The sequence below is a fragment of the Trematosphaeria pertusa genome (assembly GCF_010094035.1).
Source record: "Trematosphaeria pertusa strain CBS 122368 unplaced genomic scaffold BU26scaffold_13, whole genome shotgun sequence".
In the NCBI taxonomy this organism is placed as follows: Eukaryota; Fungi; Ascomycota; class Dothideomycetes; order Pleosporales; family Trematosphaeriaceae; genus Trematosphaeria; species Trematosphaeria pertusa.
In genome coordinates, this window is record NW_022987224.1 from 370,083 (window position 1) to 392,802 (window position 22,720).

The following is a 22,720-nucleotide window of genomic DNA, read 5'->3' on the forward strand; positions in this document are numbered from 1 at the left end:
TACTCTAGCACTGAATACCACCATACTTGTTAGGTAGACAATCCTCAGTTCACTTCACCCAAAACATGCTTCCGAACAGCCTGCAATCACATCAGCGGAGAAGTAGGTACGCCGAGACTCAGTCCTCACCGTACGAAGGACGTCTGGGTGTTGCTGCATGCGAGCATAGACCCCTCGATACTGCTCGATAGTTTCGTTCACGACCCGAGCCTTGGTCGTTTGTCTATTGCATATGGCGTTCATCTTTAGCTCCATCTACGCCTATTATTAGCAGCCCGTGATAGAGATTGATCAAGGACATTTCTTACCTCCTTGCGCAAAAAAGGCTTCGTCAAATTAGTCTCGAACCCCATATTCTCGTGGCCTTCAACCAAAGCGACCCCTAGCGTCGTGGGTATGAATTCCCGAACACCTGTTATAGCGCCACCGCTACTAGCACCGCTATTCCTGCCGCCACAACGACGGGCTACTGCAGTTCTACCTCTACGACCATTTCCGACTCTCGCTTGGGCTGGCAACTCCTCGGACTCTTCTTCGTCATTTCCATGCCGCGCCTGTCTTGGCTGAGCTCTGGCTTCGACATATTGTCGGTCTATAATTGTGACAATATGGTCGGCCATTGTGGCATCAGTGCCGATACCATTCGCGTTCATTAGTGCAAGCAGGTCCGGTTCAGTTAGATATCCAGGTGGTGACGTCTTGCCTTCACTGAGAATAGCTTCGGTCGGCTCGAAGACCTCGCCTTCGATGAACGGGGGAAGTTCTTGGTTGCACCACCGATCGTAAACGTAGACATCGAGATAGTTGCGCTCTAATATTACAAGGCCAGATGTGTTGAATGTTTCCGGTCCATAGAGAATACTAATGTCGGTCTTTGACCCCTGGGCGTCTTTGCTGCAGCATGCCAGAAAGCGCCGGACGACGAACTCATGGACACGCTGCTCTTCATGTGAGAGCGTAGTTGGATTGACGAAATTGACCGGGTGGATAGGCGGGTGGGCCTTATCATTATTACGTCCGTTACGGGGCCACGAAAAGCCTCCTTCGACCAGCGTCGTTGCATAATCAGCCCAGCGGCCGCCCTGCGCCTGCTTCTGGACGAGGCCGCGAAGGTCCATACCCTGATCGAATTGATCTGTCTCGGTTCGAGGATAGCTAATCCAACCTTTTTGATATAGCTTTTCTGCAAGCTGCAGAACCTTTTGACTGTCCATTCCAAGGAATCTGCTACCGCACTTCTGAAGCTCTAGAGTAGTCAATGGTAAGGGTTTCCACTTCCTCGTTGGCGTAGTTTTGACCTTTTGGACCTGAGCATTCTGTGAAGTGAGACACCACTCATAGAGAATAACAACTGTCATTCTGTCGAAGAGGTGTTTGCGAGCCCAACTGAAGTTCACCCTTGTTCCAGCTTTTCGATGCATTAGTTTGATGCTCCAGAATGGCTCCGGGATAAAATTCCGAACGCGCCAGTAGCGCTCGACGATGAAGCCAAGCGTAGGAAACTGACAGCTCCCGTAGCTGATTAATTGAGAGGCTTCTGACAGATTGCCTCGCTGGAGTACAGGACGAAGACTCAGAGTGAGGTGCCGGGTGAAGCTTGCGCCCACACGAAGATCGAGCTCGATACGAGAAGCTACTGCGTCGGCTTGCGCTTCGTCGAGATCGGCAGGATGCTGTGCGGCGTGAATGATATGCGCTCTTTCGATGTTGGAGAAATGTGCTCTTACTGTGCCGCCAGCGCGACCCAGAGCCTCGTTGCTTTGTGCTGCCACCGACCGAATCTCGGTGCCTATATGCTCACCTTCGCGGTCGCAGTCGGTCCAGATATAGAGCATGTCGGCCCGGCGAGCGTGTCGCTTGATGTTGTCTGCGATAGACTTTCCGTCGCTACCCACGAAAACCTCGATGCGAGCGTTAAAAAGCGCAGATGGGTCGCATGAAGTCCAGCTCTTGTATCGCGGCTCAAACTCGTGGTTGAGGAGGTGGCCTAGCACAGAGGTCATCGTGACACTGCAATGACCCCATTGCGGAAAGGTGTAGTCGAATTCGTAGTTCTTCACATATGGATTGCCTTGGATGTTATGCTGCACGTCCATTAGCTCGACTGGCGGATTGCGCGCGTCTGTACTCACGGTAGTCACTTGATCTCCCAAGTGGTTTGCAATTGCTTTCGCAATCGATGGCTTTTCCGCAACGCATAACACCGTTCTTACCTCCATAGCGGATCGTGTATTTCACGTTAACACAGACCGGAAAGGCAATGTATATACTACCCCTGAGCGACGCGTCTCTGGACGTGCACAGGTCTATGCCCGTTTCGGACAGGTGAGGTAAGTAGCTGTATGCGAAAATCGTGAGCGAGAATGCAGGTTAACGTACTTTACCACCGAAAGCCCCACACCACCGAACCCCCCACGATTTCTTGGCAAGGAAAATCAACGAAAATCAACAAGCTTTTCTTAAATAACTAAGCGAAACCTTAATATTTTTCTATAAAATATTATATATATATTCTTTATAGTATATTACACCTTATACTAAAGTTATACTAAGATATATTACGTAATTAAAAAGCTATACGTATTTAACTAACTTTTAAGAAAAAATCTAGTTTTCTTCTAGTAAGTACTATTATATCTCTATAATAATATATAAAACTTATAGTATATAGTATTTATAACTTAATAAAGGTTTCTAGAAAACTTTTATAGTGCTAGCTCTTCTAGATATAGCGTAATAAGAGATAGAACTTAGAAAAATATCTTCTTTATAGTTTTCTCTTCTAACTATATATATATATAGTTAATCTAGCTATATAAACTTATTATTATATAGATTATAGTAGGCTTTAACTATATAGAGCTTATAAACTAATAATATAGTAGCTTTAAGTAGTTATTTAAAAGTAAAGCAATTTTAGTAGTATAGTATAGAAAGGTAGAAAGATACTAAAACTATCTTAAAATTATTACTTCTAAATATATAGCAGGCTTATAGTATATATAATCTTATAATTTATAACTTTATATAGCTAGATTATTTATATATATCTATAGTTAGAGAAGAAAACTCTAAAGAAGATATTTTTTTAACTTCTATCTCTTATTACGCTATATCTAGAAGAGCTAGCTCTATAAAAGTTTTCTAGAAACCTTTATTACGTTATAAATACTATATACTATAAGTTTTATATATTATTATAAAGATATAATAGTACTTACTAGAAGTAAACTAGATTTTTCTTAAAAGTTAGTTAAATACGTATAGCTTTTTAATTACGTAATATATCTTAGTATAACTTTAGTATAAGGTGTAATATACTATAAAAAATATATATATAAATTTTTATAGAAAAGTATTAAGGTTTCGCTTAGTTATTTAAGAAAAGCTCGTTAATTTTCGTTAATTTTCCTTGCCAAGAAATCGTGGGTCGTTCGTTTGTGTGATACGTTCGTTTGTAAAGTACGTTAGTTCTATATATATTTAAAACTTTATAGAAAAATATTAAGGTTTCGCTTAGTTATTTAAGAAATACTTGTTAATTTTCGTGCTTAGCATTTTTGGGATGTTCCCTTGTGTGGGGTGTTCGCTTGTGAAGTACGTTATTGGGTCGGTTTCTGCAGCGTGAACCCATGCCCCTCCGGCCACTGAGGCATAGTGCGGATCAAGAAGACATCGTACGATGCGAGATCGAATCCTGGCAGGCGGTTTTCCTTGAGCAGATAGATCGACCGCGGCTCTGGCGCACCCTCGGATGTAAACTTCTCGAGCAAACTGGTGTCCTTGCGGCTGTACATCTGCACGCCCAATTGGTACCAGGAGTCCAGGATGTTGGTCACAGCTGCGACGATGATGCCGACGCGGTCGCAACTTTTACGATTGAAGGCGACACGCTTGCAGTTAAGCCGGAGGACGTGCTTCCCGCCTTGCCTCTTGGCGGGCGCGTTCAGCCGCACGCCCCGGCCCGTAATCGTGATTGGTTCGCTATCGCTCGGGTCGGCCTCGGGAGGTAGGCACGATTCAATGTCGGCTGAATTTTCGAAGACCTTGGGACTCGTCGCGAGCAGGCCGGCCGTGCCGTCCGTCTTTTAGTTAGTCTTCCACGCGAAGAGTGACTCGTCGTCATACTGCTTGACGATTTCTTCTTGTAACCGGATGAACGCCTTGTTCCCCTCCCCGTACAGCATGGGCATCGAGATGTCGAAGATGCCCAGCAGGCAGTACGCTATGTCCTCGTCTAACTTAGTATTGCGTTTTGATGCCCATGACATCTTCCTCGCTGCGCTAAATAAGCACAGGTGGCCGCCGCGCAGGGCGCGCTTGTCAACGCCCGTGATCCGATTTAGGCGGTCTTGCATATGGTCATCGGATTTGGAGCCCAGGTATTCCCAATCCTTATTATAGAATTTTACCACCTTGGGGGCGATCATCCCCTGTAGAGCCCACCCTCGCGTAAACCAGCGGCAGTCCTCCAGATCCCCGGCTGTACCTGGGAGGTCGGCAAGGTAGGCATAGCAGACTCCGGCGTCGCGGTACCACTTTTGATGGCTTTGGACTCCTCGGCCGGCGAAGACTTGTCGATGCAGCATGTGTCTATCCATCCCCATTCATAGCCTGCATCGTGGGCAAGATTGCAGAACCCCTTTACTTTGAGAACTTCTCCTGCCATTTCTAGCTGAAATATTAGAGAGATTGTCATGTGGCTCGTTATTTGACGCACCTTGAAGCCTGTTTCTGCTAGTGTTCTTTAGAGCTGGTTGTGCTTGCATGCCGAATGTGACTTCTTCGTTGCCCCACGTATGGGATAGAATTGCGTACGGTGGAATTTCTTTGTCGAACTTGTGGAGTTCAAAGGTATTGATGTTCAAAAGTCTCATGATGGAAGAGCAGTTTAAAACCGCCTGGCTAGGCTTCGTGGGGTTAGAAAGGTATTGCAAAGCTACCAATTCGTGAGTGGCTGAGGCAAGTCATGGGCTTGGACTTGCCGCGCTACGTTAAACCGTGAAGGCAAGCGCTTAAATACTAAAGTCATCCCTCTCACGCTGTCAGGGTACTCTCCTATCATCTCCTTTCCAAACCACCCCTCACATGCCACCAAGATAGTCTCATATGTTCAATACACTCATGTCCAAAACAGGCTTGTGTGGCTGTTGATGGTAAATATTTTGCAAGCCACACCGCCGATCGGCTACGACGTGAGGAGCGAGGAATGATTTCTCTCAAAACAACTAGTCACCACTGGCGGTTCCGAAGCCATGATTTTGTGGGTGGCCAGGAATCATCAAAGGTCGCTATACGCGAAACAAAACGCTAACTCATTTGGATGCCCTCCTTTAGAATGGGTTGTCCAGTAATCTTTCACAATCAGCGAGCCGCTCCAAGCTCATTTCGGACACTTGCCACAGAAATGGCTCATCTGGGACGAATCTTATTTGTAAGTTCCTTGTCGTCACAAAAAGAAAATGTGCCTAGCCTAACGTGGGTTACTCTGATAGGGTAACAAAGACAAGGTTTTGTGCAGCTTCGTTCGCGGATCTGCGATAGCGTCTTTATTTTCATTCGTTTCCTAGCATTTCCTTTTTAGCTGTGCAGTGATCTTCAACTAATCGTTGCACAAACACGGGCTTCCAACCCAAATCCAACTGGGAAATATTCTTCTCGCCATTAATCCAGCCACCTTAACATATTTCATACGCTGGAGCGACTATTTTTCACGAAACAGTCATTATTTCAATGGAGCTAAAGAGTGTCTGGTGTGTACTTGCACATGACTGAAGATAAGCGTAGTCGGACAAAGCGCAAACCATATCTCAGTAGAGTAGTCGGGTCAATTACCTGTCAGGTTGCTTGTGCGGACCGCGCCTCGCTCCCGTTTCTGCAAGGGTCTGCTGAGCGGAACGAGATCTGCAATACTGAAAGCTGCATGTACGATCAGCGGGTAACAAGCCTCAGACATAGAGTTTAATGACGGGTCCATCTGCCCGCCTCTTAGCGTTGCTAATTGCCTTCATCCCACTTCTGGCGTCCAGCGACTACTGTACTCCAATCTGAGCCTTGCAACCATGATCGACCAAGAGCAGTCCATGGCTCGTTCCTTCCGTGGAAATGAACAGCATTCTAACAATGCCAATCCTCCATGTACGAAAGGCGACTCGCTTCCCCCGTGCCATCAGAAAAGCTCGTCCCATACCGCGTCTGTGCGCGTGTCGCCCGGATTCGCGTAGCGCACGCGCAACACCATAACACCTCATCTACAATAGCTATTACCACGAGATTTTTGTGGCGGAGTACTTATTTGATACATGCGATCAGATTGTGCTACTTGTATTTATCCGGAAGTTTGACGTTGCGGCTGCGGCGCGTTGCCTTGGGTGGAGCTGCCGATGCAGCCCCTGAGGCTTCCTCACCACCCACTACCTCAACCACTTGCTTCTTCTTCTTGATAGCTACTTTAGGAGGCTTTGAAGCTTGCTTCTTACCCTTTTGGGACAATTTTATACGTCACTGAAGTTGTTTTGCTGCCTTTTGAGCCCTCCGCTTCTGGGCTCGGTTAGCAGCTTGCTCAGCCTTCTCCTTCTCCCGTCGACTGGACCAATGTCCGCTCCTTCATGCAGAACATCGCGGTTGAGTATGCGATTCCGACCAGCATAAATGCGCCCTTGTTGGAGATCTGCGATGGCAATAGGTCGCATTTTGGTTCGGTGCTGTTCAGCTATTGCCATGTCCTGCGATATCGTGCGTTTCATGTATAAATTTGACTATCTCTTGTCCCGCCCTTCTCGTTAGACCGCTTCTTTATCGTTCATTGTCCGTGAACCGCCAGAAGGGGAACTCTGGTTCAGATATTTTGCTTGCGCCGCGCTGTCTGACTGCGGATCCTGTGGTGACTAAATTGGTGAACTAGATGGAAGTAAATAAGTGGTCGTCGATGAAATAGACGGGCGTGCGGAAAGTGTCGATGGGAAACCGTAAGAGTCGGTATTACTAATGCTGTGTGGAACTTAGCTGTCTCACAAACATTCCTAGCTTAGATCATCATACCTATGGCTTCTAGCAGCCGTCACTAGATTAGCATCGACAGCGCCCGTCTTAGATTGCTCTTCTATGTCCTCGTCCTCGGCCTTAGAACCTAAATCCAAATTTAATGCTTGTTCGCCAACTTGTGCAATGTCGGGTTGGTTTGGGTCTATAACCTGGATGAGAACGAAGTCCCCTTGACTTGGACGGGTCTGTCGCTAATCAGGTCTCTTGCATCTTTGGGAGGCGGGAGGGCTGACGTTCTAAGCAGTTGGCGAAATGGTAACTTGCTGCGTTACAACTGGGGGGTGGGGAGGGCGAAGGGGTTGCTTTTGGTCGGACGGGAGCGAGGCTAGGAGATCGTAGAAAAGCATCGTCTAAGGGACATCCTTGCAAGGGAGGAAGATGGCTCTGAGAAATCGAGGACAGAGAATACGCGGGCGCTGAAGCTGCGGTCGCCAAAGTCCGAGCGGCGTTTCACACGTGGCCAGGCTGCGGAGATATGTTCAGCCGAGATCCCCGCCTCATATTTTTGCCGCCGCTTTGAGGTGCGAAATTTAGTTGAGTCTAGCGCGAACAAGTTTGCCAGCGCTAAGCAGGGAAGTGGAAATCACGACGCTTCCAACTCCGTATCTCGACGAGGAGCACAAGATCGCCTGGCACGATATCCCCGGGGGCGGGACTGCGAATTGCTCGGCATGGGGATATTACTACAACCAGCAGCTTTTCGCCTACGACAAGATTTCTACGCTGAGTCGGGTATGTGTATCACCTCCACCGTCGCTGCCTGAAGTTTCGCCGAGATCACTGGTCTAAGCGCCTCGAGGGCCGCCCAGCCAATCGCGGCACCAGGAACCAACAGCTTAGTCAGGTGGTCTCGCTATCAACTCCCTGCCTCTCAAACGTTGCGCTCAACCCCACACGTCGTCCACCTGCCTACAATTTTCGAATCTTTTGAGCGTTGCTCTGCCGCCACCCGATAAATGCGACATTTTCGGACATTTTCTGACTTATTTTACGCTCGGCTTCCACTCGCATCCCACCTAGATCAGCGTCGACGTGCTTCCACTCTCGTTTACGCCCGCGTCGCCCGCGTCGCATCTCAGGTCTCGTTCGCCAACTCGACCAATACTGTAATCCTAAGGCGCTGTGCAGATATTTGGCGGCTCCGAGTGAGCTGTCGGGCTAGTCGACGCATAGCTGCGAGGATGCAGTCAACACTTATTGGCAATTCTGGTCGCGAGTACAAACGAGTCCAAGTACTGCATTCCCATCCTAAAAAGTCCGAGCTGGATATTTACCTCGCAACGTGAGTTTGCCAATCGTTATTCCTTAGTTCTTATTAGAAACAATAGCTAAGAGTGAAAAACTACTAGCTCGGACAACCAATTCTTCGTCCTAAAACCCGTCTCGCCGTCCATCTTTAGTCACTTACTCGAGTTCAACAAAGAGTTTGGCGATAACCCTTACCTGCGAACCCACGTCGACTACAACGACAAGGAGAATACGGTTGTATACGAGGGTTTCACGACCGATGTGCTTTCGTTGGTGAGGAATTATCCACCTCTCCCGCTCGAGGTACGAAAGACGATTCTTATGAAGGTCGGGCTTGGCCTAAAGGACATGCATGCAAGGAACTGGATACACCTTGGTATGATTTCATTCATCAAGCCTTGTCTGCTGTCGCCCTCATTGTTAACCTATCCTTCCAGATGTGAAGCCAGATAATGTCTTTGTTAATTGGCACATAGACAAACAGGGGCAATTCCACCTGGAAAAGGTAGCATTGGGTGATTTGGATGTCGCTTTGAAGCTAGAAGACGGAAAGCTCTTTAATCACAGGATAGGAAACGTCATGTGGCGCAGCCCAGAGGGCCAACTAGGAAAGGGTGTGGGCAAGCATTCCGAAGTGTTTTCATTTGGACTCCTTGTGAGTTGAGTTTCAAAAATGCTACAGCGGACGTACTGATTAAAATGCTAGTGCTTCTATGTCATCACGGGCGTAGAATGGCTCCACGCCGACTTTACCACGCTAGAGGTTGAACCAGAGTCAGTGATTCTATTCAAGTTGCTTTCGGCCTTTGGGCCTCTACCAGACGCGCTCGTGGAACACGTCAACGATGCCGAATCGGGGGAGCTCTTAAGAGCCCTGTGGCAAGCAATATCAGAGGACGAGACCAACAAAACGTTCGATAGCTGGTCGTCAGATACGTTTCCCAACCTCGACAGCGAGGTAAAGAGGCTGATATTAAGGATGACGAACCTCGATCCCGTGAAAAGGGCATCGATGTCGGACATCATGGCCAATACCTACTGGAACTTGAAGGACATTGAGGGAGTTCTCAGAGCGGACATCGCAATTAAGGACGGCGTTTGAGTCTAGTTCTAGATATCTCTCGTCTCACCAACTTCTCGTGCAATTCTCCATCCTTTTCTCACAGCGAATGATGTACAGGGGCTCGATCCCCACTTCGATCGTTCCATCCTTCCAACGAACTGACGCAAGCTCCCCCCGCATCGATCTCCTTGTCCTCCAGCAATCTAAACCATTAACTCAAACAGGTATATGTTGTGTCTTGATATGATTGCCCTTGTCGTCTTGCAAGACGGTGGTAAAATGAGTCCTACTGTCATTCTGGCTCTCATGCGGCTTCTCGCTATAATCCCAATTAGCTTTCACTTAGATACGACTCAACGGAGAAAGACTTACACCAGGATGGCAGTCGCGGTGTTGGACGGGACATCGGTCTTCTCTATGGCGGCACTGAACTTGTTCTGCTCGCTCGTGGCAAGATAGGTACGCTGCCAGGCCTCGGTCATGGTGGCATACTTGAGCGCAATATCCTTGCCCGACTTCTGGATCGTCTTGATTGCTGCGCTGGAGACGATCTTGGTGGCTGACATTGTGCTCGTGGTAGTAGAGATACGGATAAAGTTTTCGTTTGAATTTTTGATTGAAAATCGCTTGTGTCTGTAGCTTTTGCACGAGCTACAAAGGTACCCCCATTTATACCACCAGGTTCCAAAAGAGTCACAACTGCGAAATTGATTTACCGCCTCAATTCAGCATGCAAGCGCCCACCTGGCGGCAACGAAAACAAGATACTGGAATGAATGATGCGCACTTACAAGCATTGTTGGCGGCTAGTCAAACAGGCCGGGTGGACAGACTGGTGAAGCTGGCTGTGCCGCCCAATAACCGTTTTATTGGCGTCATGTTCGTGGCTGTCAGGCAACCACCGAGGTGCTTGGCATGCAACTACAGCACACCCTCATGCGTCCAAGGCCGTTGCTGCGTTTGAGAATGCTGGCAAGAACTGTTCACCATGAAACTCTTAAGGCCAGGCAAACCTGAGCTGGCATGCAGAGGGTGGTGTCGGGAGATACGAAGGACCACAGTAGCGGCAAAACTTTGTGCCGACAATTTGATCGCCAATCCAAGTCTTGGACCGGATAAATTCCGGCCCGCGCTCCAGCTGCGCCACGCTGTGGATGTGCCTCATCGCCGTCAACGCCGATTCCGAATTGCTGTGCCTTGACGGATCGCCGTGTCGCCGAGCGCTCTGTAATTCGCGTGGCTGATTTGGAGCAGTTCTCTCCATCTCTCAATACGAGGATCTCTTGCACAAAGAACACGGGCGGTGGACCGACAGCCGCGTTCAAGCAATACGCTCAAGCTCAAGCCCTACACCCACTCATTCTTTCTCCTCGTCGATTGTGGACAGTGAGGGTATTAACACAACACATTGAATTCGAACTGGAAAGAAGAAAATCGCAGATTCAGGAGTACGGCCGCTTGTGTCCGACAATGGTAACTAGTCCCAAACACCGGATGCCCGTCACTGCTCCTGCAGATACACTGGGTTCGCAGTTGCTGCAGAGTGGCGTGTGACCTGATGCCTGTCGCAAGGGATATAGCCGAGCCCGACGTGAATGGTGAGTGCAAGTAGTTACTTCGTCTTTTTCTTCTTGGAGTTGCTGGACCCGGTGTTGATCGTGGCCTCTGGGGTGATTGGGTTGACGCTTGGCTGGTTGTCTGGTATTACCCCTTCATCGGCTAAGCTGTAATCTTCAAGTTGTTGGGACAATCCTGAGCGTGAAGAGGCTAGTTCTGGATCCTAAGTTTGAAGTTCGGGTTGTTCGGAGACTTTGAAATTCAAGTTGGCGGGGAGCATGTCGATAACGGAACAGATCCTTGAGAAGCGCTCAGGAAGCCATAAATCGTAGATATTCTGGACAAAAGTGTATGCCGTCCATCGATTATCTCCCTGTTCTGTCTTTGAAATGTTAAACTTAGCAATTAGATGTCGGTAGAACGTGAAGTCTTTCCCATTAATAACAGCGTAATGTCCCCAGACTCTTACATACTCATCGCTATGAGAGATTGAAAAGCCGTTAATTTCTTGATAAAGCTCGTCCTCCCGACCCACAAGCCGGAAAAGCTCTATTAAACCACGTAATGCAACGGTTTGACTGTGAACATTCTGCCGATCAGCAATGTCAAGCGCGGATGCGCATTTCACTTCGCTAGTAAGGAATGGAAAGTACATGTCGTACGTGGCCGCAAAATAGGAGCAATCTTCTAATTCATTTCCAATGAAGGGCTGAAGCTTCTGTAGTCGTTCCCGGGTAAAAGCTTCTCGCTTGAATCCAAGGCTATAGTCCGGTTGTGGGCGTGATCCGTAAAAGGGGATAGCGTTGTTCCAGCTAGCGTTAGTGGTCTCTCTGAGAGTCTTCAGGTGCTTGGCGCCGCGGATTGCCAAAATTTCGGCAGGAGGAACAATAAGCTGCGCGATATCGCGGATCACTCTGGTCCCGTTTCTACCTTTAATTAATTCCAAAGTATCCTCGAACAGTTCATCTTCAAATAATGTATCTTTCGGCGGCGACTGTGGCGAATTTAGAAGCCTTTAGCAAAGCGCTTTGCTTTCAGTGCTGATGCCACCTTCATATCTACACATAAAGCTACCGCGTTCACTAAGTTAACCTTTGTAACGTGGATGTCTATATAGAGCGCTCTTCTGTTCCCGCGGTTGTTGGTCGCTCGGCGTTCGCGTTGAGACTGTTTTGGTGTTAATGCTAGCATCTAAACGCTTGCGGCGGAGGGAAGCTGATGATTTCTTTCTTGCTAGCACAGGCTAGGCAAGGTCATTGTGTTCTCTTGTTCCTCTGTCGGCCAGGTTCGGTTTTCGTTCCAGTAGTCAACCCGAGCCTCTGTGATTGTCTTCCACCTAACTGGTTTGCCGGCTGAAGCTGTAGATGTTCGTACTCGTTTTGGAAACGGCTCGAGCGAAGGGAGGGGGGGGGTGAAACTTCGTCTTCTTCTCGAGTTCGCTTTGGCGTCTTTGCCTGCTGAACGGAGTCGGGCGTTGTCTGGATAGGATCGGCACCTTGGAGGCGTAGGCTTCTGCGTCTTTGTGCAGGAGGGGTAGGAGGTAGTTGGACAGGCCGGGGCTGGGGAGAGAGTTTTTGGGCTGGGGAGAGAGTTTTTGGGGTTCGTCTAAAGGGCGCACGCCTTCTAGCTCGTCGGTTTTAGTATTAGAGTCTTCTTTCAAGTTCTCCTCGGAGAACTCATGTTGGGGGGAAGGAAGTTTTTAGAGCTAGTTTGCGGGGCACACCTTTTAGCTCGTTGGCTTTGGCTTTAGAGTCTTCTTGCGGGCGCTTCCATTTGGTGCGGGCCGGCTGAGAAATGAGTGCAAGAGGAGTGGGAGGTGGTTGGATGTGTTGCAGTCGCGCGCTACTTCGAGTGCTAGCGGGTCTAGTTGCGGGTTGGCGCCTGTTATTTTTGGCGGGAGCAGAATTGGGCTGCGGGGCCATTGGTATGGAGAGAGAAGCGTAACGCACAGTGCGGCGCTAGATATATGATGACGGGATCGAAGGATGGATGCAGGAGTGTCGGCGCGAAGTCGAATGGAGAAAGCGGTTAGTTGGCGAGAAGGTTTGACGCTCCGGGCTTGGCGCTAGTGAGGGGCGTGGCAGTCCGAAACGAGCCGAAGGGGCGCTAATCGAACCACGCTACCCGTATACGGCAACAGCATGGCAATTGAACTACGCGCGTGCAGCTGTCGAAGCGAGCGCCGGAGGCCAGATGACCGACCCAACCCACGGCGCGACCAGGCAGGGCGTTGCGGCGCGGCGTGTAAAATGAAACGCAGCGGCAGGGTCGTGATGATTCCTCATTTGAGGAAGGTCGTGAAACAGCAAGCGGTGCTGCGGGCGGTTAGAGGGCAGTGCCGAAGCAGCCCTGACGGCCTCTGGTGGTCAAGGTTGCCGCCGACGCGCGAGCAGCTGGCGCTTAATGCAGGAACGCTCTCGTTCGCGACGAAGCGGGCTGAGAGTTGCTGGAGCGAAGGCGGCGGCGCGGGGCGTTGCGACGACATGGTTGGAAGTGGTGCTGGGGATGCTGCGCGGCCGTCCGAGGTGAAGCGGGAGCAGAGGCAGCGAGCTATAGGCGCGCTACGCGGTTGACGCCCATATTGCCGCCGCTGCCGCCGCTGTCGCCGCGAGTGGCGCTGATTGGCGGGCGTGCTCGGCTCGCTTCGGCGCGCCATCGCTCCCAAGTCCTCGGCGCCCGCCCCGACCACTCCAACCTCATCTCACACCATCATCGCCATCTCCGCAGACCACCCTTTGAAAGCGCAGCGACATCAATCCTTGCCCTCCCCGCCCCCTCAGAAAGCCCCAATGGCGTCGAAGAAGGACATGCGGCGCGCCGACCTCAGTACGTGCCGCCTCCTCCACAGCCCTGGAGTCTCCTTGATTGTCACGTGCCCTAACATGGACAGTCGTCCCCTACGCCGAGCCAGCAAAGGACAAGTCGGAGGGCGATATGGCGAGTATGTGGACCCCTGGTCTCCGCGGCACGCCCTGCTGATGAGCCGCACCTAGGCACGATGGCCAGCACGCTGCCGATGGCTGCCGTAGGTCCAGTTCTAGCTCTTGTCAAGACTGTTGCATTGCTAACCTTGTCCCACAGATCTTCACGCGGAATAAGTAAGACCCCATCGAACCCGTCCTCATAAGCCAGTCCGGCATCTCTGACCCCATAACTTCACCATAGGATGGTTGGCTGGTATGTTGCCTGCGCTTCGTGACGCTGCCATCGCTGAATAGCCCCAGGGTTGCTGTAGTCTTCGCTTTGCAATCGTGGCTCGCCGAGAGCCCGGAGCAGAAGCGCACGTCTACCACGCCCGCGTACTTCTCCGTCGGCATGGCTTGTGAGTGTTCTCGCCCGGGGAAGTTTAGATGTTAGCTGACCGAGCGCAGTCATGTCGCTGCTCGTGGTGAGATTCTCACTCTTCACTACACACTACCCTGAGCCTCAGGCTAACTCCTACCTTGCGAAGGGATATATACCATTATTCCTCCCCCCGCCCCCCAATCGCGGCGGGGCTGGTTCGGGTACAGAGGCACCACCCGCAGTGCCCCCTTCCTAAGTAGTTCGGATACTTTCAGACTCTCGTCTTGTAATGGTGATCAAAGTGCCAGCGGAAAGCGGAATCGTCACTCAGCGCAGTAGCGCGGCTATTGGCTATTTGCTTCGGCGTTATTCAGCTGATGCGCCTCCGCCGACGTCAATTAGCCCGGAGAACGAACTGCTAAGAATTCATACAAGCTGGTTTACACAGGCCAATCATAAGACCGAATCGTACAATACCATCCTTAAGAACTGCTTTCTCGTGTTGCTGCCCTTTATTTAGTTTCCTGCATGTCCGGCATTGAAAGCGTTCACTCTCCTTTCGTATTCTTCGTCTTCCTTGATCTGCGCCAGCGTTGACTCGTTTGCAAACCCCCATACCATCCAGTCCTGGTGTTTTGCCTGGCCATTGATGAATTGCCTCTGCAAAACAAGATACTCCACTACGTCTCCGCTCCTTGGGGTGTATGGTGCAATGCGATTCCGGCTGCCCCCGAGCTTCCCGGTTATCTTGAGTGTCTGTTTGCTCTTGACACGAAAAACGATCTGGTGGATGCCAGCGTTCTCGTAACTAGAGAGAGAGAGCGGTTGCGCACGGTTCGAAACTACGCGGGCGTTGAGCTCATCAGCAGTCCAGTCCATCTTTAGGTCTCGAGGACGGGCGGCGAGGCGGTCGTGGAATTGCTTGGCCACGCCGGAGAGGCACATTTCGGAGATGGCCTCGGCGTCGCCCCTGCGCAGTCTCAGCGACACTCATTCTAGTGGCGAAAGGGGCAGCTCGAAGTTCTGGATATACGCACTTTGCAAACGACCGATAAAGATGCTTGTACTTTTCCTCGGCCGTGTTTTCCAAATATTTATGCTGCCACCACCCCCAAAAGATTTTCGGATTCGTCGATATCGACCTCTTGAAGCGGAACAGTCTATGCCAGGTCAGCCATATCTCCGTTGAGCGTGTGTTATTGTGAACAATGAGCGAGCATACGCGACGGCCGATGCTATCTTCGACGACAACCACTTCCATTCGTACCAGAGGTCTTTCAAGGACAAGAAACCGATAAATTTTGAATGCGGCGCGCGGACGAGGGTTCCTGAGCCCCAATGTTAACGCATGGTCCTCGACATCCTCGAGGACGTCTTATCCCAGCCCGCTGCATTCCAAGACATACCAGGAAGCAAGCCGATGTCATCAGGCAGATTGTGCTCGTCACCGAGCTGTTCCTCTTGCAGCGATTGCAAGGACTTTCCTGGTACGTGCTCCATTCCCACTTGGCTCAGCACCGGATCCACGCGCTTGCTCTTCGGTGTCACGCCTCGAGCCGGCCGCACGCTCGTCGCGGAGAATTTGCGGCTGAACGGCCTTTGGCGTGCACATTGCCGATGCAATGGCCGATATATACGGATGGGTAGAGGTGTCGACATCGCCGTTGTGGGGGAGGGAAGTAGGAAGTTGCGTTTGTGCCCCGGCTCAGAAGTCCCGACTTCCAAGAACTTTTACGATATCACGTGACCCGCAAGCAACCTCGGAACGAACCTTAGAAGGGATTTTGACAGCCGAATCGGTGGATCTGTTCACGGTGATCACGGATATCTAGGTATGCGAGCCTGTTTCATTCAAACTTTAGAATTGGATACTCCGGTCTATATGCCTCCCTAGCCCGGTGTGCTCACCCGGTCCCAAGCAGGAACATTCTATAATATACATAGTCGAAAGAGATGGGTATTGCCGGGGGCGAAAACAACTATTCCATAGAGCCGTACAACCCGCAACAACGCCGTGTGAATGCAACACAGTAATAGTACACAGAGCCACTGACGACCTTGACGATTAGACATTGCTGCTGGTCCCTAGCAGCTTCAGCACGCCCTCATATGTGCCGAACATAATCGCCGCGCTTGGAACGACGCGGAACATATGTGGAACCAGCCCGCCGTACAATGCCGCCATGCCTTCTTCTTTCCATATCAGACGGAAGCATTGGACCAATCCGGTGTATTTGAGATGGCCGTTCTCCAACGGGGCTTGCCGTAGTCGAGTGCGAACAACCTGGCACTGTTAGTAAGTGGCTTGGAGGTACATAACCATGATTGTGGGCAGGCAAGCATACCTCGTGTGGATACGTGACCAAGGCAGCGACGAACTTGGCCGCTCCGGCTGCAGAGACTTTGCCCGTCCATGCAACAGTCTGGTCCCATGCGGTAGGCGAACGCCCGCTGTTCGCAACCCGCCGTTCCCGCTGCGCCAGATATATCTTCATTTGCTCGTACAACATCCACTGAAGCGTGCTCTCCGTTACCCCGAGGTAGCTCGCAGTCAAGCCCCGGTACAGCCCCGGTACGCCTTCCTTCCGCAGCGTCTGCATCGTACAGTCGAATGCGTTCTTGTACTGCCGTCCGCGCCCATCCGCATGGGTGTTCTTGTCCAGCTGTAATCGCGTCTTGACTAGCCAAATGGGATTTGTCGCGGTGCCCGTGACGACGCCGGCGCAGGCAGCGGCGCACAAATGCACCCAGGCGGCTTCTTGCCCGTTGTTGAAGTACGTGCTGATTATCCGTTTACCGTTCCCGTATGTGTAGAAGTTGATTGCTCGGGCGGGAACGACGCCAATCAGGTTCGGCCCAAGACCCTTGAAGAGTGCTCTCCATCCCTCCGCCTTGGGGACCTGCCATAGTATCTCGCCAGTCTCGCGGACATGGAGTAAGGAGCTGCGCATGAGGGACATGGTTTCGATGGGGGGCAGGCCACGGGCGGCGCGGGCAGCGGCGAGATGTTGCTGGTAGTAGGTCGACTGGAGACGGGTCTTGAGCACGTCTAGCGGTGCCGTGAGCGTCGCGGCAGCCATGCCGCCGAGTCTGTCTCTGGTGAGCACCTCGAGCATCAAATACAGCGTCTAACTCACCCCCCGGCAATGAAATGCGCCCATGACTTCGCAAAGGGCGCGCCCTTCGCTGCTACCGGAGCACCATCGGGCGGCTCAGTGGGGACAACTTCGCCCGTCTCGCGCGATTGTGGAAGCAGCGTGTGCCGGAACCGAGGGCTGCTTTCTCGAATGCTTCGAGGCTCCGGTGCGTGGTCGAGGGTCATCGATGTCGTCTATGGATTGTCGTCACTACGCAGGCTGGAGTCTGACTGGCAGTTGTTGAGAGGGGCCATGCAGTCCCGGAATAGAAAAAGTGTTGCTGCTCTCGAAGAGTCGGGAGAAATTTGAGAGGCGCCGAAAGTGGCTAGGGCGTCGGGAATGCCGCGGCTGCGTCATTGCGCACAGACGTACAATGCTAGCATGGGGGCTTCTAATATTGCTGGCTTTGCCTCTAATAAAGAAGGCCTCTAACGTACTTCATGGGCGAACCCCCCACACGGGTTGTGGGCTCTTCTTGAGGGACTTGAGGAGGTTCAGGCTTGACCGAAGTCTGCGTTTCCAGTCGAGGTGCCCGATTCCAGGCCTTCGATCACAACGGCGAGTTCCTACTTGTCAGCACGTTTCTGTTTCCCATTTTGTCCCCCAGCTGGTGTTAAACTGTTGGTTCCTGTTTAGATTCTAAACATAGCGGTAGCCGAGACGCGTCGGGATCATCGTCCACAACATAGGGTGTTGCGAGCAAGGTGTGCGCTGGCTTCGAATCGCCACCTGCAGCGTAGACACGGGCGGGACGTTGAAGGAACCGTTCAGCAGGCGCATGCTTTCGTGGAGGCTTGGGTTGGGGGCGGCGAAGGGGACAGCGTTGCAGTCGCTGTCGAAGTAGGGATAATATCACAATTATCATTATATACATCATACTGCCGGTAAGCTTCCCACTCACAGCTAGTCCGCTAAAGTCTGAAATGTTGCCATAATTGCATTAAAACTCCACCCTCCTTAGAATCTCTTAAGACCAAAGCTCTTGACGTAACATCTGTATCCACGCGTATTCGTTGAGGTACCAGTCTGATAATATTTCTCTCACCCACTCGTGCCAATCATCATCCCACCGACCCACAGCGGACATGGCGGTTGCAAATTCCCAATAGCTTGGATACCATCCAGAAAATTCCCAATCTACGATGACTACAGTAAAGTCATCGACAGAACCGGAACCGGAACCAATAGTCTTTTTAATCAAAATATTCTTCCTTTGCAGATCACCATGTGTGAAGACAGGCGGGTGACCAGAAAACACAGCAGGAAAAGCCGTGCGGTAGAAGGTCCCCTTGTGGGTCGGAAGGCCGTTGTAGATGTATTTCCGTACCATTGCTTCGTTAAGGGCAGCTTCCGATTCGAATGGTCCAGAGCAAGTCGAGTCATCCGTCCAGAGTATAGGGTCTAGGAGGGGCCGTCTTTCAAGGCTTCCGAAATAGCCTGGAGATGGCAAGCTACGCAGCTGACTGCAAAAAACGTTGAGCTTCGCAGAGATGACTTCCTTTTGCGACATGCATAGAGCTGGCCACCAAGAGGCAAGAGTATCTCCGGCCACATTCTCCATGACAATGTAGTTTATGGCTTTCGAGTCCGCGTTTGGCACAGAATATATCGCATAGACTCGAGGAATCGCAATACTCGTGTGCTGGCGGACGAAGAGTATATTACGGCCCTCAAGTAGATCGACGGCGGGTCCAAACTTGACCACATAGTGAGAATCAACCCGGACCACTTTGCGGCCGCTTGACTTAGAGATAACCTCAGAGAGCTCTATTTCTGCAGTGTTTGGAAGACAACGAGGTAGGTCTTTGGGAGGCGCGAAGTAAGGGAGGGGTAGCTCGGCCATGTCGATGAATGTGTCCAAGAGAGCGACGGTGTCTGCGTTAAAATCTCCGCACAAGGTAGGGCTTGGCAGCTTCATTAGCCGACAGCAGCTCCCTCGAGCCCAGAACTCGAAGAGATCACACGACGCCTCGAGCGTATCGAGCAGAAGATCGACCAACCAGCCAAAGCAACAGCAGCGCCGAAGAGTTACATCGAGCTCACTCAGCTTTGTCCTAGCTCGTACCTCCAACGCCCAGCATAGGCTCATATCTTGGTGTTGGAATATTCCGTTCGTCTTCTACCCAAAATGCGCCCTGGAGCTGTGGCTCATTGTGATGTCGAACTCGGGGTCTCGCCTATGGAACGCACTCAATCGTCGAATACCAGACCTCGAATACCAGACCACGCATGGAGCAAATCTCCGAGCACAAGACTACCACGCAGTCGGCTTCAGCCATAACCCAGTCAAGTCGACGAGAACACTCACAGCAAGCAAAGGAGTAGCCCATTTTCACCCCATTAATAAGGGTTCCCGCAAGCAAGTTCCACGTCGGAGTCGGGAGTCCACCAAACCAAACTCCACCGCCTAGCCCCGCCGCCGGCATCCACCCAAATCATCGCCCTCGGCCTCCTCGTCTTCTACTACCGCCTCTACTTCAGCCCGCGAGACCTCGACAAATCCATCCTCGCTCGTACCATCTTCTACAGTACCGCATGATGTCAGTCCGGCTGGCACGCACATCTCGAGGGAATAACTCGGTAAGCCGCTGCAATCAGCACCGCATCAGACGTACTCTTTCCGGCGAGCCATTTCCAGACCGATGCAAATAGGCCCTTCGTCGTCTTCTTATCCTTCTTCTTGGTCACGCTGGTGGCGGTCTTGTTGGAGGTCGCCATCTTGCTGGGAGTCTTCGTTTTTGATGCTTTGCGGCGGCTAGCGAGAAGAGACATCACCATTTTGAAGATGTGCGAATGGCGGTGTGTATTTGGGAATGTGCGTGCGGACGAACGTGAATGCTATGGTGATTGTGAAAGGGTTGAGCAGTGGAAGGTATTGGCAGGTCACTGGCCGACTTTGGTGGGAGCGCAAAGCCTACGCACATTGGGAGACTTTGCGGAAAGAGCATTGATATTAGACACGCCCACTTCATCTTCCTCAGCAAGCTACATATCCATTTTCACCCTCTCGAGCTCTCGCTCTGCGCGTCGAACATCTTCTCGTAGTCGCCTTCCAACCCGTGCCTCCACATCGACGTCCCCGCCGGCTCGCACTGCGTTGTCCACTTCCTCTGCGACCAGCTTCGCGAATTCGTCCTCCGGTATAAGCGGGATCGAACGGCGGTTGTAGTGCAACTGCAACTCGGAGAGGCGCTCTTGAGAAAGCGTGCAGATATCGGCGAAGGGCACGGCGGGCTGGGTACCGGCGGCCTGCTTGAGGTTTGCGGGGCGGGTCTCGTGAGAAGGGGGCTGCGAAGACTGCGACGGCGACCGAGACGCGGCAGGAGTGGGTGGGAGCGCCGGAGAAGGGTTCAGAAGCATTGCGCGTGCCATCCTGAGATGAAGCTTGATGGAGCGTGATGGAGGTGCGCGTCGTGGGTGTGCTGGCGTGGATGAAGTTCCGGGCGGCTTCTTCCGTCAGGCGGCGCCCCACCACCACCACCACCACCACCACCACTACCATCTGGAGAGAGATCCAACCATGATCTTCCAGAGTTTGAAATCAGCAGACAGCGTGGATACCCAGCGGATATATGGGCTTTCGGCGTCACTATGTTGTTCGTCTTGGGCCTGGTCCCGTTGCCCACAGGAGGTAGTTGGCCGATAGCAGGGCTCAAGGACAAGTCGGTAAGGAGAAGATGCGAAAGTGGGTGAAAAGACTGCTGGCCGTCGAGATTCCGGAGTCCTGGGATGTTGTAAGGAGGATGCTCGAACGACATGCCGAGGACCGGATTACGGCGGATGAGTTGGAAAAGAGAACCGCGCAGCTCAACGTTGATACCTTGGGTACAGCCAGCAGTACGGACAAAGGCGTAGATACTCTGGTGCTGAAGCAATGAACACGGATATTGAGTGGTCTCCATCTGAGCGCTGGACGGTGACAACACCGACGCGCAGTTCAAATAGACTGCTTAAAGACTCGGCTGCGCACCGCTGCACGAAACCCCGATACCGCCATTGCCATCTCCATCTCCAGATGACTCTCAGACCCTCCGCAATGCCATCTTACTACCTCAAACCCTCAAAGATGTGGGGCAACACGCGCCGCACTGATCCGCGTAAGAACCCTGTTGCCACCCATATCCGTCAGCTCAGCACCAAGCAAAACAGCAGCCGTGGATCAGAAGCTCACGAACCTTTCTCTTCACGGCCGGAAGGAGAAGGGTATGGTGGTGGTTTACGAAGTCGAGTTGGGGATCTAATGGGTGGATCCAACGCCACAGTGAGCCTGATTTAGGTGTGTCTGTGTCTCATCCAGATCCAAGGATACTCCGAATCCCATGCAAAAGCTTTCGCGCGCCTGCGTCGCGCTCTTAGGCTCTACGCCAGTAGACAGCGGCACGATCTCACCACTTACAGCCGTACCTTTGGTGAAGGTGAAGTGCTGCTTGCTCGTCGGCTATGTACCTTCACTGCGGTCATCAGAACTGGCCATCGACAGCACGCCGATGCCCTTTATTCCTCGCTTTAAACAGCGTTCTGCGTCGCTTCATCCCTGATGCTGCTGCCGAATGCCTTCAAGAGGCCGAACGCTATGCCCCAACGGATTTCCGATATCCCAAGGACAAATACCGCCAGATTGACGTACTACGCGCTCTTCTACGCCTCTATCTTGTATTTATAGCCTAGACAGTCAGCCATTCAGCGACACTGAGTTTGATAGGACCCAGCACTTACCACGCGATATCGGAACTGAGACATCCCATCCAAGCTGGAGTACATCGAAGTCTTAGAGTAGGGGAAGCGCGTCGCTTGGACGTCGAAGGAATCTCACGCCTCAAAGCTGTGCGAAGCTTTGAAAGGCGGGAGGTTTGCGAGCAATACTAACTTGCACTCAGAGCCAACGTCTATATAACTTTCTGACCCCACCACACCTAGGTACCTACACCTCATAAGGAAGAAGGGTCTGGTAGCTGTTGGTCCCATCATTTAGGCCATGTGTACAGCAACGATCAAGTCTAGTATAGCAGATCGCAAGCAAGACAGCTTGTTCAGAGCTTCCGGACCGGTAGAGTCTCCCAGATTCAAGCAAGCAGCATCCGGAGCGAGACTATCTCCGCCAAGTCCGCTTCGTTGACTACGTTGTCAAGTCTGTCATCATTCTTGTGCAGATGTAGAGGTCGCCCAAACGAGGTACGCAAACATCGGATTTTCTTCAACGCGCTATTGCTAAACAACTCCACGGAATCGTGGAGCCCAGTAGAACAGCTAACCCCTGACCCCCATCCAAGCTTCAGCCATTCTTTTTAACCTTCTCAGCGTTGATCACCGCGGAATCCTAATCGTCCAAGGTGCGATACCCCGCGTCGGTGACCTCGTCGTTTGCGTCGCCTTTTGCGGCGCTGGT

The 22,720-nt window shown here is 51.6% G+C and overlaps 10 protein-coding genes across 10 annotated transcripts; 3 read left to right on the forward strand and 7 right to left on the reverse strand.

Annotated features, from left to right (window-relative positions):
- Positions 1 to 6: 6 nt before the first annotated feature.
- BU26DRAFT_607997 (DNA topoisomerase III) lies at positions 7 to 2,302 on the reverse strand. The gene is made up of 4 exons (XM_033835812.1): positions 2,133 to 2,302; positions 309 to 2,084; positions 130 to 255; positions 7 to 80 (listed from the first exon to the last, which is right to left on the reverse strand). Exons 1-4 carry the CDS (start codon positions 2,217 to 2,219, stop codon positions 45 to 47), a joined length of 2,025 nt encoding a protein of 674 aa, XP_033680083.1. The 5' UTR covers positions 2,220 to 2,302; the 3' UTR covers positions 7 to 44.
- Positions 2,303 to 4,088: 1,786 nt separating this feature from the next.
- On the reverse strand, positions 4,089 to 4,918 carry BU26DRAFT_542468 (uncharacterized protein; the record flags this gene model as incomplete). The annotated part of the gene is made up of 3 exons (XM_033831646.1): positions 4,721 to 4,918; positions 4,537 to 4,656; positions 4,089 to 4,489 (listed from the first exon to the last, which is right to left on the reverse strand). The coding sequence occupies exons 1-3, from the start codon at positions 4,875 to 4,877 to the stop codon at positions 4,089 to 4,091; spliced, it is 678 nt and encodes a 225-aa protein (XP_033680084.1). The 5' UTR covers positions 4,878 to 4,918.
- A 3,082-nt stretch (positions 4,919 to 8,000) lies between these two features.
- On the forward strand, positions 8,001 to 9,437 carry BU26DRAFT_522202 (kinase-like protein; the record flags this gene model as incomplete). The annotated part of the gene is made up of 4 exons (XM_033829722.1): positions 8,001 to 8,326; positions 8,394 to 8,668; positions 8,730 to 8,947; positions 8,999 to 9,437. 4 exons carry the CDS (start codon positions 8,001 to 8,003, stop codon positions 9,392 to 9,394), a joined length of 1,215 nt encoding a protein of 404 aa, XP_033680085.1. The 3' UTR covers positions 9,395 to 9,437.
- Positions 9,319 to 10,379, reverse strand: BU26DRAFT_490206 (uncharacterized protein). Its single transcript, XM_033826053.1, has 2 exons — positions 9,728 to 10,379; positions 9,319 to 9,674 (listed from the first exon to the last, which is right to left on the reverse strand). Exons 1-2 carry the CDS (start codon positions 9,919 to 9,921, stop codon positions 9,572 to 9,574), a joined length of 297 nt encoding a protein of 98 aa, XP_033680086.1. The 5' UTR covers positions 9,922 to 10,379; the 3' UTR covers positions 9,319 to 9,571.
- Positions 10,380 to 10,537: 158 nt separating this feature from the next.
- BU26DRAFT_542470 (uncharacterized protein) lies at positions 10,538 to 12,931 on the reverse strand. The gene is made up of 5 exons (XM_033831647.1): positions 12,636 to 12,931; positions 12,331 to 12,491; positions 12,005 to 12,155; positions 11,166 to 11,878; positions 10,538 to 11,135 (listed from the first exon to the last, which is right to left on the reverse strand). Exons 1-5 carry the CDS (start codon positions 12,832 to 12,834, stop codon positions 10,968 to 10,970), a joined length of 1,392 nt encoding a protein of 463 aa, XP_033680087.1. The 5' UTR covers positions 12,835 to 12,931; the 3' UTR covers positions 10,538 to 10,967.
- A 723-nt stretch (positions 12,932 to 13,654) lies between these two features.
- BU26DRAFT_462877 (uncharacterized protein) lies at positions 13,655 to 14,687 on the forward strand. The gene is made up of 8 exons (XM_033825107.1): positions 13,655 to 13,738; positions 13,803 to 13,853; positions 13,906 to 13,937; positions 13,994 to 14,010; positions 14,078 to 14,089; positions 14,137 to 14,234; positions 14,284 to 14,300; positions 14,364 to 14,687. The coding sequence occupies exons 1-8, from the start codon at positions 13,702 to 13,704 to the stop codon at positions 14,451 to 14,453; spliced, it is 354 nt and encodes a 117-aa protein (XP_033680088.1). The 5' UTR covers positions 13,655 to 13,701; the 3' UTR covers positions 14,454 to 14,687.
- On the reverse strand, positions 14,580 to 15,884 carry BU26DRAFT_522206 (uncharacterized protein). The gene is made up of 4 exons (XM_033829723.1): positions 15,604 to 15,884; positions 15,420 to 15,525; positions 15,235 to 15,357; positions 14,580 to 15,167 (listed from the first exon to the last, which is right to left on the reverse strand). The coding sequence occupies exons 1-4, from the start codon at positions 15,854 to 15,856 to the stop codon at positions 14,714 to 14,716; spliced, it is 936 nt and encodes a 311-aa protein (XP_033680089.1). The 5' UTR covers positions 15,857 to 15,884; the 3' UTR covers positions 14,580 to 14,713.
- Positions 15,885 to 16,043: 159 nt separating this feature from the next.
- BU26DRAFT_522207 (mitochondrial carrier) lies at positions 16,044 to 17,662 on the reverse strand. The gene is made up of 3 exons (XM_033829724.1): positions 17,335 to 17,662; positions 16,543 to 17,287; positions 16,044 to 16,481 (listed from the first exon to the last, which is right to left on the reverse strand). Exons 1-3 carry the CDS (start codon positions 17,517 to 17,519, stop codon positions 16,263 to 16,265), a joined length of 1,149 nt encoding a protein of 382 aa, XP_033680090.1. The 5' UTR covers positions 17,520 to 17,662; the 3' UTR covers positions 16,044 to 16,262.
- A 522-nt stretch (positions 17,663 to 18,184) lies between these two features.
- BU26DRAFT_522209 (uncharacterized protein) lies at positions 18,185 to 19,744 on the reverse strand. Its single transcript, XM_033829725.1, has one exon. It carries the CDS (start codon positions 19,421 to 19,423, stop codon positions 18,302 to 18,304), a length of 1,122 nt encoding a protein of 373 aa, XP_033680091.1. The 5' UTR covers positions 19,424 to 19,744; the 3' UTR covers positions 18,185 to 18,301.
- A 1,170-nt stretch (positions 19,745 to 20,914) lies between these two features.
- BU26DRAFT_522211 (uncharacterized protein) lies at positions 20,915 to 21,214 on the forward strand (the record flags this gene model as incomplete). Its single annotated transcript, XM_033829726.1, has 1 exon — positions 20,915 to 21,214. The coding sequence occupies exon 1, from the start codon at positions 21,012 to 21,014 to the stop codon at positions 21,210 to 21,212; it is 201 nt and encodes a 66-aa protein (XP_033680092.1). The 5' UTR covers positions 20,915 to 21,011.
- Positions 21,215 to 22,720: the final 1,506 nt, after the last annotated feature.

What these genes read in the sequence shown, in the direction of transcription:
- BU26DRAFT_542470 (XM_033831647.1), bottom strand. Translation starts at nt 12,834, where the DNA reads ATGGCCCCGCAGCCCAATTCTGCTCCCGCCAAAAATAACAGGCGCCAA. An exon ending in TAGACATCCACGTTACAAAG is followed by an intron (nt 11,879 to 12,004) that starts GTTAACTTAGTG and finishes CATTATTTGAAG; the next exon opens with ATGAACTGTTCGAGGATACT. An exon ending in CCGCCAACTTGAATTTCAAA is followed by an intron (nt 11,136 to 11,165) that starts GTCTCCGAACAA and finishes CTTCAAACTTAG; the next exon opens with GATCCAGAACTAGCCTCTTC.
- BU26DRAFT_490206 (XM_033826053.1), bottom strand. Translation starts at nt 9,921, where the DNA reads ATGTCAGCCACCAAGATCGTCTCCAGCGCAGCAATCAAGACGATCCAG. An exon ending in ACCGCGACTGCCATCCTGGT is followed by an intron (nt 9,675 to 9,727) that starts GTAAGTCTTTCT and finishes TTGGGATTATAG; the next exon opens with CGAGAAGCCGCATGAGAGCC.
- BU26DRAFT_462877 (XM_033825107.1), top strand. Translation starts at nt 13,702, where the DNA reads ATGGCGTCGAAGAAGGACATGCGGCGCGCCGACCTCA. An exon ending in CATGCGGCGCGCCGACCTCA is followed by an intron (nt 13,739 to 13,802) that starts GTACGTGCCGCC and finishes TAACATGGACAG; the next exon opens with TCGTCCCCTACGCCGAGCCA. An exon ending in GTCGGAGGGCGATATGGCGA is followed by an intron (nt 13,854 to 13,905) that starts GTATGTGGACCC and finishes AGCCGCACCTAG; the next exon opens with GCACGATGGCCAGCACGCTG.
- BU26DRAFT_522209 (XM_033829725.1), bottom strand. Translation starts at nt 19,423, where the DNA reads ATGAGCCTATGCTGGGCGTTGGAGGTACGAGCTAGGACAAAGCTGAGT.
- BU26DRAFT_522206 (XM_033829723.1), bottom strand. Translation starts at nt 15,856, where the DNA reads ATGTCGACACCTCTACCCATCCGTATATATCGGCCATTGCATCGGCAA. An exon ending in TGACATCGGCTTGCTTCCTG is followed by an intron (nt 15,526 to 15,603) that starts GTATGTCTTGGA and finishes ATTGGGGCTCAG; the next exon opens with GAACCCTCGTCCGCGCGCCG. An exon ending in AAGATAGCATCGGCCGTCGC is followed by an intron (nt 15,358 to 15,419) that starts GTATGCTCGCTC and finishes GACCTGGCATAG; the next exon opens with ACTGTTCCGCTTCAAGAGGT.
- BU26DRAFT_607997 (XM_033835812.1), bottom strand. Translation starts at nt 2,219, where the DNA reads ATGGAGGTAAGAACGGTGTTATGCGTTGCGGAAAAGCCATCGATTGCG. An exon ending in AGCCTTTTTTGCGCAAGGAG is followed by an intron (nt 256 to 308) that starts GTAAGAAATGTC and finishes TAATAGGCGTAG; the next exon opens with ATGGAGCTAAAGATGAACGC. An exon ending in ACCCAGACGTCCTTCGTACG is followed by an intron (nt 81 to 129) that starts GTGAGGACTGAG and finishes ATGTGATTGCAG; the next exon opens with GCTGTTCGGAAGCATGTTTT.
- BU26DRAFT_522207 (XM_033829724.1), bottom strand. Translation starts at nt 17,519, where the DNA reads ATGACCCTCGACCACGCACCGGAGCCTCGAAGCATTCGAGAAAGCAGC. An exon ending in GCGCATTTCATTGCCGGGGG is followed by an intron (nt 17,288 to 17,334) that starts GTGAGTTAGACG and finishes CACCAGAGACAG; the next exon opens with ACTCGGCGGCATGGCTGCCG. An exon ending in TGGTCACGTATCCACACGAG is followed by an intron (nt 16,482 to 16,542) that starts GTATGCTTGCCT and finishes TAACAGTGCCAG; the next exon opens with GTTGTTCGCACTCGACTACG.